This window comes from Vipera ursinii (assembly GCF_947247035.1).
Source record: "Vipera ursinii genome assembly, chromosome: 3".
NCBI lineage: Eukaryota > Metazoa > Chordata > Lepidosauria > Squamata > Viperidae > Vipera > Vipera ursinii.
In genome coordinates, this window is record NC_139516.1 from 119,537,361 (window position 1) to 119,552,495 (window position 15,135).

Sequence of the window (15,135 nt, forward strand, 5' to 3'; positions counted from 1 at the left end):
CCCTGGGGAGAAATGAGTAGGTAAGATGAGTTGGAAAATCTCTTACCATCCTGAGACTCAGGGCTGGAAGGGGCCAAGCCCCAGATGGCTTAGATGGGGTAGCTCTCAATTAATCACAGTAAACTGGGATTGTGGTCACTAAGTGATGCATCCATGTGACATTTCACTTTATGACTGCATCACCTTGTGACAGAAATTCTAGTCCCAATTGTGATAAGAAGTTGAGGATAACTTGTACTACTTAAAACAGCAATACCGCATAAAAATAGAAATGCATAAGCAATATTCAGGTTCCCTTCAGTGCTCTTAAATTATATACTTTAAACACATTTGTTTCCAAGAAGCAATAATGGTACAATTTCAGCTACTCAGAAAAAGTAGAGAAATATTTTTTTTTGAAATGTTAAAACCTTATGACATTTTTCTTTGCCAAAAAAAAAATCAATTCATTCATTTATAAAATCTGTTTAATCCAATCTAACAATTCAACTGAGCAATCTCAAAATACAATGAACCAGATATGATAAAATAAAAAGTAGTTAAGTTTTTAAATTCCTTTTTCACTAGTTATCTGAAACATCAAAGACCCTTTTAAAAAGAAAGGTCAAGAGACAGGGAGGGGTCCAAGTGTATCTCCATTGGCAGCATATGCCATTTTGATGGGGGATCTGTGAAGGCCATAAATGCAGGCATTAGTTACCAAATTACTTTTTCATCAATTTTGTTATTGTGCTGTCTGATTAGGACAAGACCCTTCTCAGCTATCTGATGGAAGGGAAGAAACATTTTCAACAAACTCATCCTTAAAATATCTTGCTGCCTAAGCTTGTAGAGCTTTACAGGTAATGACCAGTACCTTGAATCCAGTAATCACAAAACAGCAATTCTTTTGCAATGGAGGGGTTTGTTGGGACCTTGCCTGTTTCATTTGGTGCCAATTGTAACTTTTTAGTGTCATCAAAGGAATTGCCATGCAGAACAAGCTGCAACAATCCACCTACATACAGCTCTCCAACATCTCTCAGTTCTATAAGGGTCATAACTCCCACATTAGCTGGTTAGCCAAAAAAGAGGTGGTTGTACTGGATAATCAGACTTGTAAGATTCTGTTATAATAATCAATTTCAATAAATGTATTTTCAATGGTAGATTGAATTTGCAATCTGGTCCACTTAGTGGGGTTGACATCATTATATGGTAATTAAATGAATTAGAGCAGCATGAGCCTCTTCTGTATGTTATGTGGTTATTCTGGGCTTAAAAGAGTGCTCTAGCCCTTTGTGCCTAGGCAACAGTTCCTACATATTTCCATCAAGATCATCTTTTGTACTTCGCGCATCTGAGGATGCCTAACAGGGATTACCTCTGTCCTAGTGATTTAATGCATGGGAGTCAGGAAACACAGGCTCCATTGCTTTTCCTCCATTACTACCATCTGATAGTTGGCCACTAAGATAAAAGTGAACCTTCCCCTCAAAAAAAGAAACAGTGCTTCCAACCCCCCCAAACCGGTAGGAATTAATGGCTGATGGCATCAATCACAACTGAATAATATAGTCAGACCATACTCTCTCCATACATTTAGATTACCAATTTCCTCTTACGATTATTTGTAATTGATGTTTTGATTCAACTGTAGATTTTTCCTAGAGTAAGAAATATAGTCTTCCAGACCCTAAGAAGGAGAGGAAGAAAGCTTGAGGGATAAGATGCTATAAGAATTAAACCAGTCATGAGATTGTTACAAAAAAACAGCCGGGTGCAAATTCAAGACTTGTTCCTTGCAGGAACAAAGAAAGGCTGTTTTTTAAAAATAATTTTCTGTGCCCAAATGTAGAGATATCTACTAGCTTTAAATGAGAAATTCTTCATTTAGTGCCTGGAATTTCTGAACCACATCTCTTTCTTTTCAGTAAATATTACTAAAAACAATTCTGCGATAATCATGTTTGAAAGGAATCACTTTCAGTTCAGGGTAGTTGCAAGACTCTGTCAGTTAATTCTCCACCTTCTTAACAATTTACCTCAAAAACAAGGGATTCAAGACCAGGCAGACATCTGGGTAGATCAAGAGATAATCTCATTAAAATGTCTTTCAACACTAACATCAGGGCTTTTTTCCTCATAGAACGCTCAGAACGGAGTTCCGGCACCTTTTTTGGATGGAACCTTGTAGGGTAAGCAAGGCGGGTTGTACGACATGTGTGAGTTCCGGCACCTTTTTCTTTTACAAAAAAAGCACTAACATCAAATCACAGTATCTCAGACAGGCATTAAATACTTCTCATATCCAGCTAACTACACCAACCCTAGCCATAGGTCCAGTGCCTAGATGGCAGAGCTTTTGTAGTATAAGGATCTAATTTATTTATGCTACAAACTCAGAAGAATCCTGAGATTTCAAGATGCCACTCTATAAACTTCTAGTTATCCCCAAGTGATATCTAATCCTGAGCAGATGTAAGTGGTCATATCTGTAAAGTGGATACAAATGAGTATATCTACAAAGAGTCTGGGTCATCTGTAAAGGGCTATAGGGAAGAAATATAGGAGCATGCATACTGTGGAGCACACATATTTTGCTGCTCTTATCACTGTTTAAGCCCAAACTTTGTCATACACCACCACTGGCTGTTGTGAATTTTAATGTTATTACTTGAACAAAGCATGCATCACACAGCATATAGAATAATTTTATCTGGTTATTTACATCATTCGGGGTAATTATATAAAGATAAACTTAAACAAGCTTTTACAATAAAAAATTAAGACAGGTTATGCAAAATCATTCTATGTAAGCTTACACAAAAGACTAATTTGATGAAGCAATGCTTTTTGTCAGATAAGTATGTTTTGAATTTGGAAAAAAACTTATTTTGTGGAAACAAAATAGTTAATGTACAATAAAGTACATTACTTTATTAAAGTACTATTCTATGGGATTTTAAAAATATTTTGGCTTTTGCTATTGAAGAAATAAGGAAAAAATATTAAAGATCAAAATAGAAAACAAGTTTTATGATAAATTGGAATTGGGGAGGAGTCGAGTTAACTCATACAATTATAGGATCAAGATCAACAGCATATTTTAAGAATTAGGTTTATGATAATTCTTCATTAATATATATTCTAAAATAAAAAAAATATCAACCCACATTGACTGAACAAATCTTCATCTTTAAATGGCATTACACCATTCCATTTCTATAAATATATTGGGCTCCCCTTGAAAAGACCCTGGATATAGTGATGAGTCAGCAGCAACTGCATTTTTAAAAAACTATTGCTACAATATGTCTTATACATGAAAGCTCTAGTGTGAATCCTTTGAATTAATATACTATATTAATAAATGTTAAAAGAAAGATGAAGATCTTGTAATAAAACAAAAGAACTCTGTTGCAAAAGACTATTAATTCAGCATTCTGATTTTCATAATAGCTATTTAAAATATTACGGGAAGCTCATAAACTCATACAATGCCTATACTGGAAGAGTTGCACTAGTTGCCATTTGTTTACTTGGCACAAATTAAGGTTTTTTTGTTAACCTGTTAAACCCCAAATTGCTTAAGGCCTGTTTCTCTCAGGATGAACCTGTCTAGTTACTTAAGTCACCAAGAGAAACCTCTTTGAAGATTCCCCACTGCCAGAAATTTATCTACCTGACATATGGGGAAAAAAAACACCTTCTTACATGTAAGACATGAGGAACTGTACTCCCCAAGTATTCAGGAAAATGGTCAAAAGAAACATTTCACCAAACATTTAATTTTGAATTAAATTTATTTTAAGGTTTTTATTTTTTTATACAACCCAGTAATTCCATAAAATAAAATTCTAGCTGATATGAAACATAGCTGGGAAGATATTAGAATAATGTCCTACTTACGTCATTTTTCCAATGCATCTGGTTGGCCAGTATGGGAAAAAATGGCCTTTTGTCCTGTGTAGTACAACTTTTCAAGAATATTCCATCTGTGAATGTTAATCCAATTTTCCTTAGGGGAAAAAACCTATATACACATTCATCTTTCCCATTGATTTATGCCTCTAACAAATGTACAATAAATTATTGTAGAACAAGCCTTTACTCATGTCTGCTATTCCATGAGAATTTAATTGTACTTACTTTACAGGATTCTTCTGATAAGGATAAATATGGATTACCATATATACCATTTTGTGTTCTAGAGAGAACGGTAGGATATAAACCTACAGTAAATATACATACTTTGTGGTGTCCTAACTTCTTCTCTTGAAGTTAAAGTTATAAGAAACGTTCATGCCTTATGGCTGTGGATTATAAAAAAGTAAATTTTAAGTTGGTACTTGAGGGCGCCATGGTTATAAGGGCAAACTTTGTCACCTTATATGACAGCCCAAAGCCAGGTCCCTGTCAAGACAGATTTTAAGTGGGCTGCAAGCTGGGATAAAATTGCTTCATTAGTTCAAAAATCCAGAACACATATTAAGTATGCAAAAACCTTTTTTCATTACCCAACTTTCTAATAACTACAAATGTAAATACAAGTATTTACATTTTTATGAAGTACAGAATTCACTGTGAGTCCAGAAGAACTCTTATGTTCTAACAAGTTTGCTATCTCCCTTTACTTTTTCCTTGTTTTATCAATAAGAAAAAGGAAAATTAGATACTCATTATTTATGAGTTAATTAGTATTTGTTTGTGAATCACTTTAATAAAGAAATATTTGAACTGACATGGGAATAATTCTAGGTATCATTTTGTGCTAATATGGAAGTATTCTTGGTGCCTTTGGAGAACATATTTCATGTCCAAAACATGTATTGTTTTATAAAAGTAGTAATATGTACAATATAAGCATTTATTTCTTAGTTTCAAAGCAATAAATCTTTGTAGCTGCTATCCCATAGAACAGTTATTATATTTAATAAAAACACAAAGATATGATAAAATTAATGGCTTCTGCGTTTTTATTAAATACGTAAAAAGTGTTTTTAGTAGAGCATGTATGAAACAGGAAAAAAGCTGAGCTTACAATAAAACAGCCCTACTGGAACATTCCACTGGAATGTTTCATGTAGGTTGTCTTCACAGAACAAATATCAAAATACTCTGAGTGTTCTATATTCAAATCAAACAATAATTGAAATGGTTCAAGTGTTCCATTGTAGAGAACAATGGATTTCAAGTCAAGCTCTTGATAGAATAGAATAGAATGAACCTTTATTGTCAAAGTACAACCATGTATACATTGAGATTGGCTGAGCCCCATTTTATACAATATGGCCAATAAATTAAATAAATTTGTATGAACTATCAACCTATAAAAAGAGGCCAAGGAAATGAGTTTTATAAGTATTATAAACATTTTTCAAATTCCTATACCAAACAATTAAGTTTTCTAACACTAACAAATAGCACAAGATACAATCTGTGTTTGGTTATGTAGTGCATTCCAAGTCACCATGATGCAGAATTATTTAAAAAATGACTTTGGGATTAAGAACAGTTTATGTTGAAGAGAATTTCTCACTTTGTCCTGAGGTTAGAACATATCTTTGAACAACCTGTTTTGTTCCATGCTAGGAATGCTGAAAGGGCTAATCCAAGCTCAGAAAATTCTGCTAATCTCCATTATAATATTTTAATATTTAGAATCCCAGCATAAGTATTATTCAGGTTTGGATGGGAAGCAACTGTCTCCAACTGAGTCCTACCAAGAGTCAGTGACTGTGCATAGGCCATCCAGACCCGAGGATACATATAGTCCTCATATAATGATTGTTCTGCTTAACAACTGCTTAAATTACAACAGCTGTTACAACTGAAAAACTTTATGACCAGTCCTTGCACTTAATGATTGTCATGTCAGTGTCCCTGCAGTAACATGAGCGAAATTTGTGTGCTTTACCACTAGTGGCATTTACAACCAATGCAATGTTCCAGTTACATGGTTAATCTTTGTGCACTTGTCAGCTTCTGATAAGCAGTGTCAATGGAGAAGTCAGCAGTAAAATTGCAGTCACAGGATGTCTTGCTTAACAATCTCGGGTGATTTGCATAATGACAACCACTGAAGTGAGGTCGTAAGTCTGTTGTGGTCACGTGATGCCTTGTTATCATTTAGATGACCTGTAAAGAACCGGCTTTTCACTCAGGCCTTTGGAGAGGTGGACCCCTTTCATAATGCCTGGGAAGTTTTATTTTTGTCTTTTATTCTTTACTAATTTTTATTTCTTTGTTGGATTGTTGTGAGCCATCCAGATTCAATGTAAGGCAGCATACAAGTTTAATATATTATTACTATACTTCTGCCCTATTTTCCATTTGAACATTTTAGTTAAGTATTAATAAACTTTATACTGATACTGTCAAGCTATTTTAATCATAGTTTAAATTTTCAGCAACTAGCTGGAAAATACGTAATCTCATAGATTCATATATAAGGTGTAGTTTAAGTTTAAGAAAACTGGTTTGTTTTCATATCTGGAGAAAACCTAGAGGAAATTGGCATACCCTCCATAAAGAAAAACCTGCTAGTTACTAAGTGTAATTTTTAGAGCCAATGGAAGAAATTTGTCTAAAGCAATACCTACTCAAAAAAGAATAATGCATTTAATTTTTATACAATTGCATTGATCATACGTTTTGCTGATCTAGCAAAGTACATCCCTAAGCTTCCTGGCAGACTACAACACACCGTGGCATAGGATGATGTAATCCTCCAGAAAAATCTGTTGGCTTGAGAAAAAACTCCCTAGGTACTTGCCACCTAATGTAATTCTAAAGAACTATAAAAATCTAAAGTTTTGTTTTAAAAAATGGAAAAAGGATAGGAAATATATTAAGGATAAGATTACTGAAATACTTGGTGGTTGCCTTCTCAATCTCAACATCTGGGAAGATATATACAAAATACTCTGTAGGAGGTGCTCAGAAAGTGTTTGTTTTTGAACCATGTCAGTATTGTTTTTGAAGTAAAAACATGTCAGCTGCTTTACAGCATTTCCTTACGAATTATGTACATTAAAGAGCTGATTTAGTCCGATATTAATCTATGGTCTATCCTTGTGGTATAATTTCAGTTGAGATTTTGGTTCATTATCAATTCTTCACTAAAATTTATCTTTGCTCCAATATGATTTTTTTATTTTGTAAAAAGACACTGAAAAAGCAGCTTCTAGCTTTATCAGTTTTCCTCTGTATTGTTCTCTTTGCTTTTGCCTGAAAATGTTAAATAGAAATTGGTAATTGGGAACATCTGATTTCCAATCTCTCCTATGCAGAAATGCCTAAGGAGGTATCTCTCCCTAGCTCCTGAGTATTATAGAGCTGAAATCTAGGTGGGTCTTTACACTGGCCCAATTAAATAAATGTTTTTCTTTCAGTACTATTAACAAGCTAGTATAATAGGGTCCCTTTGCTGTACTGTATGTGTCTGCCCTTCTAAGTAAAGGTGGAATTGGCAGCTCATATTCTATTGCCCTGCCTCTTACCTTTAAATATTTATATAGCTGACTGCATCTTTGGTACGAGGCTTGCTAGGAACTTGATTTTGTTACTGATCAGAGCAATCCAAGCACCTCCAACGCTGAAGCTAAGTTTCATAATATCATTTCCTCTGCACACTTATATAAATATAAATTAACATGTTTTGATTAGTTTGGTAGTGAAATCTTTTTAGGATTTTAGAGACAAATCTTGAACAGTACAGATTTATTAAAACTCTTTACATTTTTGTAAGGAATTGTACTACTGGTATGCTCATCTTAAATTGATAAATTTTTATTTTACTGCATCTTAATAATTAAACCACTGGAAAGGAAATCAGAGTAAACATTTTTTTTAGAAATGCTAAGCATTTTATACCAAAAACAGGATAAACTACTTTCCAATCAAATGGAATATAATTACCTGGCTCACACATTAATCTAAATAATTATTTGCTCTACCAACACTAGTGTAAGAATATGTCTAAAGCTACTGAATCCTTAGCAAGTTAGTTATTTTTAATTGATAGTTAATTCATAATTACTTAATGGAAAAGTATATCCATAACTTATTTAATTCATAGTTAAATAACTAAGTTATGAAGATCCCTTTCCATTAAGTAATTAGTATATTTCAAGGAGATGGACTAAACAGTAAGAAATCCGCCACTTGATGCTAAAACTACTAAAGCATGACTGTAAAAATAGTAATCTCACTTTTCAAATCCCTGACTTGTATGTCTTGACTACAAAAAGAGCTAAAAATGATTTGGTAAACTCCAAATCCCAGTCTTATTAAATTACTGCCCAGGAATTCTGCAATTATTCTCATTTATGAACAGACACAACATATTGTGCTTTATTATGGGGGCAGATTTTAGGCTTATGAAACTCCACAATATGGAGTGCTTTCTTCCAGCTCCAATAATGGCCTTTGTTGACAAAGAATAACTTGACCACACTGATCCATTCAAAGCTCCAAGATTGGATCAAGCTATTCCAGAAGTTATAGCTTACACAAAATAAGCAAAGGCTCTCCTCACCAATACCATACCAGTCATGTGTTATACTAGTTCTAAAGGGTTTCCATGGGCTATTAGTTAGCCACTACTGTTATATAAATACAATATTTAGAAACCTTTGACGGGACTACCTGCTCATCACTTAAAAGATTTAATGATGATGCTTTCTTCAAAGAATCACATCTGAAAATCAGTTCACTGTTAGCAATATGAGAAAGATCTCAATAGGCATACCCAACTATGAAATCCCATTCTTATTCAATGTATCTGTTCACCTAAGCTTAATGGAAATTCTGCACTTTTTATTGACACTGTTGCCTTGTTTCAGATACTTAAGGAATGTATGGGTAAAGCATGTTTTAATGTTTTACTGGATTTGTTGAAGTGTAGCTTTTAAAACATTTTCTTTTTAAAAAGTGAACTATATCCTTGCATTGGAATGATTTGTAAGAATAATATAGCATATACATTAACAATAAAATCCATACTCTGAAGCTTGATTTAATAAAATATATAAGAATTCTGAACCAAGGAACTTGTTTTCTGTGATAAAACAGTTTTCTATGCAAAAAAAAAAGCTTCTGCTTATTCTAGTGCACTTTATTTTAATGGAGTGGTGGTGTTTTGTTGTTCATAAAGATGTGAAAGTCAGAAAACATTGCAAGCCACTTCATACTTTCATGCTGTTAAATTCAGGTCTTTGGCTCACCACTGCCTCATAAGTTTAATACTGATCACTTTTCCATCTCTATTGTCATAAAAAAGTAAAGTTCTCCAATTCTCAAGAGACTGCCTTTACAAGTTGCTGCAGTTTTCTTGCCAAGTTTGCCATTTCCTTCTTCCTAGGGCTGAGAGAAAATGACTGGCCAAAGGTTAACTAGCTGGATTCATGTCCAAGGCAGACTAGAACTCATGATCTTCAGGTTTCTAGTCTGGTGCCTTAGCCTGAGCCACCAAAATGGCTCAGGATGCAGCTACTACCAAAGTGCAAATGGAAATATGACTTATAACTAAACTATTATTTAAAAATAGGTACTAAGAAAAAATAAGGAACCAAATAAGTGAATTCAGATAAATGGTTTCTAAGTGCATTGAGAGAACATTTTTGGGGAGCTCAGCAGGATATTTTCCTTGACATAATCACTAAAGGCAGACCAGGGTTTACAAATGCCAGTTGCTAGTTTCATACTTTCAGTTACCAACAAGCAAACCACATTATGGATTAAAGTTACACCTCTGCTCCGCGAGCTGCATTGGCTGCTGGTTGCCCTCCGGGTGAGATTCAAGGTGCTGGTTATGACCTACAAAGCCCTACATGGCATGGGTCCGGATTACCTACGGCAGCACCTGCTGTCGGCATCAACTTCCCTCCGTCCAGTGCGCTCCCACAGAGAGGGCCTCCTCAGGGTGCCTCCGATCAAAGAATGTCGATTGGTGGCCCCCAGGGGGAGGGCGTTCTCTGTGGGCGCGCCAGACCTGTGGAACCGCCTTCCGGTTGAGCTCCGGATGGCCCCCGACCTGCGCTCCTTCCGGCGTGATTTAAAAACTTATCTATTTGAACAATCTGGCCTGGTCTGATGGGTTTGGGGTTGGATTTAAATAAGTTCTTAACACATTTTTAGTATTGTATTCTTGGGCATAATTTATTTAATTCTTTTTAATCTCTTTTTAACTTTTGTATTTACACTTTGATATTTATTGCCCTGTACACTGCCCTGAGTCCTTCGGGAGAAGGGCGGTATAAAAATTTAATAAATAATAATAAATAATAAAAAAGTTTTGTTTGAATCAAATCCTTGCTTTGATGAATAAACTGTTCCTGAAAGCTTTTAAGAATCTTCTATAATACAAATATGATGGCAGCAAACCTAGGATAGTGAAATTTAAACAATTGTGTACAATTACATATTTAGTAGTGGGTCAAATTCATAGCGACATGGTGAGTAAATCTGAGCCTCTCTCACATATGGCTCACTTGCCCAGTTTGTTTTCTAAGCTTTTCTTCCCAGCTGGAATCTAGCTCTGAAATCAGATGGGAGGGGGAAAAAGAGATGGAGAGAGAGAAGGTAGGTAATTGGAAGAAGAAAAGTTGATTTCTCCTTAGTGTTCTCTCTTTTTTAAAAAAAACTCTTATTTTGTGGGTGATATGGCAGATCAGGGAACTACCCCATGAAATGCAAGGTGATTTTAAAAATAAAAAGGGAACGGTAAGAATTCAAGTAACTTTTTCTGCAATTACCTACATCTCCCTCACTCATGTATTTTTTCCTCATCTTAGCACGAACAGCCATGTACTGCAGTTGCCAAAACAACATGCAGTTTTAGGCTGCACCAAGAGGTATAATGACAAAATCATGGGAAATGATAGTATGACTGTATGGTGCGCAGTCCTAGTCACTAGGATGAAGAGGATGCTGAGAAACTGGAGTGTGCAAAGAAAAGTAATAAAGATGGTAAGGGGCTCGGAGGCTAAATCCTACGAAAAATGGTTAAATGAATTTGATATGTTTAGCCTAAAAAAAGAGAAGGCTAATAGGGGATAAGACAACAATCTTCCAATACATGAAGGGATGACACAGGGAAGCGGGTATGGCTTTATTCTTCAGAGAACCCAAGCATACGATAAGAGCTTCTTATGGGTGGATCCAAACCTGAAATGAGGAATTTCTTAATTGTGAGAGCTATTAAGCAATGGAGCAGCCTCATATTGAAACTCTTGAGTGTTCCATCACTGGAGGTTTCAGGAAAAGACTGAATAGCCATTTGTCTGGGATGGTTAGAGTTCTGCACTGGGCAGGGGATTGGACCAGATTCATCTAAGGTCCCTTCCAATCCTAAGATTCTATGATTTCAGTGAGTGTACAATGTACAAGACCAACCCAAACTTTGATTCATTCATGCAACTATAAAGTGGTTACTGTATCATCTAACATAGCAAACTACAATCAGCCAGTTTACTAGTCACTCATTATGTTGACTGGTGAATCAGCCACCTCTGCATGGTGGTTTGTTACCATAGTAATTTAGTTTTGCACTATATTAAATTATGATTTGTAAACCCTGGTGTATCACAATAGCTGGGTTTGTACAAGAACAAGTCAAAACTGAATGTCTTATGGTTTAGCAGAGAGTGAACCAGCTTAAGTACCTGAAACGACGTAAATTAAGTTTATATTAATCTCAGATGTAAAATGTATCATCTAGGCCAGGGGTGTCAAACTGCCAGCCCGCGGCCTGGACACGTCACGAGGAAGCCGCGCCCACCCCATTGCTGGCAATGGCAAAATAGTCTCAATACGACACGCAACAGTACATGACATTGCGAGTTTGACATGTCTGATCTAGCGAGTAAATTTCTACAAAACGTATCTACAACTTGTGATTTTAAATTCTGACTTAGCCATAATTTTAACCAATAACCCATATTTAAATGTCTGACTAGCAAGCCTGAGTAGCTGCTTCCTTTTCCCTCATGTAAGGTAATACCGAAACCCCCAGACCCACCAAAGATCATGGACACTGTAAAACATCATTATTCAATATCCAAACTAATAATCTGAAGCAGTCATGCAGGAGATTATTCAAAGGCAAGCTGACAGAGGAAATAATATTTATAATTATTATAAATATAAATTATTTATAATAATTTAAAATATAAACAGGGCCATGACATAGCTTCTGATCCTAAGAAAACATGAATGCTAAGGGATAAATGTGGAAAAATGAAGGTAAGGGTCTGAAATAATTAATAAATGAAATCTACATTTTTGATATATAAACTAAAGTTGGGTTTCAATGCTTTTTCTGCAGACCGCTTCAAAATCTTACAGCTATAGCAGCTTACTACTTCCATATAAATTGAAGAACATATATTGCCTATATTTTAATAATAATTTCTCTTTAACAGTCATATCAAACTGTATATAATATATACAGACCCTACACCAGGCTACTGAGAAGATACCCTTCAAAAGACAAAGGCTTAAAGAAAATTGTTTGCAGTAGCCTCTTATAAAAATCAGAGAACTTAAATCAAGATCTGGTTAGCTTTAATAATCTGGCCCTGATCAAATTAGCATCTCCATCATATAAAAAAGATTCAACTGGAGAGCCATGTACCAATATTCTTGACAGTTCTATATCTTTTTCCTGTTTCACATGGATGGAATTGAGAATTTTTACTCAATTATACACCATGAGCATTGTGAGTATATGCACTGGAGAAAAATTCCTTGTGTCCAATCACAAGTGAATTTTGTCCCATTTTATGGCCTTTCTTGCCATAGTTAAGCGAATTACTGTACTTGTTAAGCAACTCGTTAAGTGGATTCCTCATTGACTTTGCTTGTCAGAAGGATTGCAAATGTCATAAATGTGAACCAGTTACCAAGCATCCAAATTTTGATCACGTGACCATGGTTGTTAAGTAAAAAACTGTTATAAGTTACTGTTTTCCGTGCCACTGTAAATTTTGAATGGTCACTAAATGAATGGTTGTAAATCAAGGACTACCTGTAATTTTTAAATTTATTAATGCTACCGTATCTAAATCCTTCTGGGAAAACAAATCTGAATTTTGCAACAAATATTTGCAATTAATTTTTAATTCTAATGGCATCCTTTATACTACACATAAATGCCTTCAAAATTCCCATTAAGACCACTATTAGTCTGTGGTCTTTTAAAAGATCTTGTAATATGTTCATATGATGTGAAGATACAAATAACAGGTAAATAATGCAACGAATTACAATAAAGGCATTACCCATTACCATAAACAACATGCCTCCTTAAAAAATGTTATCCTGCTTGTTTCCCCCCCCCCAGACACCTGAAAGCAATTATTCACGATTATGTGCAAACTACTTATAAACGATGCTCCTCCATGTCTAGCTAGGCACATTTAAGTTTGAACGTGAGAAGCCAGATGAATATCCAGATCAAACTATATCACCTATCTGAATTTTCCGGCCTTCTTAAAAATACATGCAGTTTAGACTCTCTTTTTTTTTTTTACCTACGAGATGAAGTTGAAGACTCACACACATTGAGAAGAATCCTCAGTCGAATCTAAAACACGCACCAATCTATCAGGCTAAAAATACAACGCCAGCCAAAGGGAATCTGAATTAAAATTTACACGTTTAAAACTAACAACCCCCCCCCCCCAAAAAAAGGTCCCTCCGCAGATCCTCTCGCCAGCCCCGAAAAAAAAGCAATGAGCCCAACTTTCCAGAGTGGGGGGAAAAAAAAAAAACCCTGGCAGGCGCGGGAAAAGGAAGATTCTGCGGAAAGCGAAGATCGCTTCCGCCATCATCGAGACCTGACCAGGTAAGGCGAGAGAGAGAGAGAGAGAGAGAGAGAGGCGCTAAGGAAAGAGCGTGCAAGGCTCGTCTCTTAAGCTGCTCTCCCTTACACAATGAATCGAGAAAGAAGAGCAGGCCTCGGCCCTCCTCGTATTAAAAACCGGAGAGGCAACCGGGGAGGCCCAATTTGGTTGCCGGGGCGGGTGGCTGGGTCTCCACCCTCCTTTATGCGACCAAGGCGGCCCTGCAGAAAGGATCCCGGAGCTTGACGGGCGGGGCCGGCCCCCGGCTCCGTTCGAGACGGCGACCATCCCCTTGGCGGATAGCCGGGCGGGAGCGAAGGCCTCTCTCACCTCAGACACTTCGTCCTCGTCGCTGCCGGATCCACCGCCGCCCCCACTTCTTAGGACAGCGGCCGCCAGTTTAAAGTCGAGGGCGGCGGCGGCGGCAGCCCCGGCCTCTCCCGAAGTTGTCGCCGTGCCTATCGGCCCACAGGGCCCAGCCTCCCCGAAGAGGCGCACGGCCCGCAACCCCAACGGGTTAGGCCCGGCCGTGGAGGCCTCAACGATGGCGGCCGGGGCAGCACGGGGCGTCACCGAGTCTATTTCCTCATCGCCGGTGGGAGTCGGGGCGGCTGTGCCGTCCGTAAGCATCGCGCGTTGATCCAAGCTTCAGCCGTGGGAGGGGGGGGGGGAACGCCGTCTCCGTCCCCTCACAGCAGCGGCGCCACTAACTTCTCACACCCTATCTAACCCACAGTCACCGCGCTGCCCTCGCCAACCCAGTTCGCTTTGTCCATTGGTCAAGTTAGCCCGATGCTCCTCGCCCCATTGGACACGAGCGTTGTCACTCTAGGAGCCTCGTCACGCGCTCCCTCACCCTCCTACCAGCAAGATACTTTGAGAGTGCACGCTGAGGCGGTTTAGACGGCCCGCCCACCACTTGAGTCCTGCAAAGCTCGCTTCCTGAAACTGCTTCGATGTCATTTGATGGCTGCTGTGTCCATCAATTGCTAGGCTCCCAATTTTGTTGTCTGAATGGCTAGGACAACGGCATTTCGAAATACCTTTGAGCTTGATTGAACAGAATAAACATCAATCACAGCCTACTCTTCTTGGCGGCGCGCGATTGGTGTGTGTTTTCTTTCTTTTCCAACTTCCTCTCTTTCCACTAAAATTTTCGACCGGAGAAATCGAACTCCCCCGCTTAAAATAAAAGCTTCAGGATGGGAAGGGACGTGTATCTGTTAATTGCTGTGTATACAAGTCTTGTCTTTCCGTTCCGCTTCAAACCATTCCTTAGCAAAAGCGATTGGGCAAAAGTGATTTG

The 15,135-nt window shown here is 37.3% G+C and overlaps 1 protein-coding gene across 7 annotated transcripts in view; it reads right to left on the minus strand.

Moving 5' to 3' along the window:
• Window positions 1-14,503, minus strand: part of LOC310637781 (ankyrin repeat and KH domain-containing protein 1-like) — a 112,884-nt gene extending 98,381 nt beyond the window's left edge. For 4 of the 7 annotated variants that reach the window (XM_083358326.1, XM_083358325.1, XM_083358321.1 and 1 more), the window contains exon 1: window positions 14,160-14,502. In XM_083358326.1, the coding sequence (XP_083214452.1) occupies window positions 14,160-14,459 (300 nt within the window). In that variant the 5' untranslated portion in view covers window positions 14,460-14,502. Of the gene's footprint in view, window positions 1-14,159 lie in introns of all 7 variants that reach the window. The other 3 variants (XM_083358324.1, XM_083358323.1, XM_083358320.1) reach the window with 1 other exon arrangement.
• Window positions 14,504-15,135: the final 632 nt, after the last annotated feature.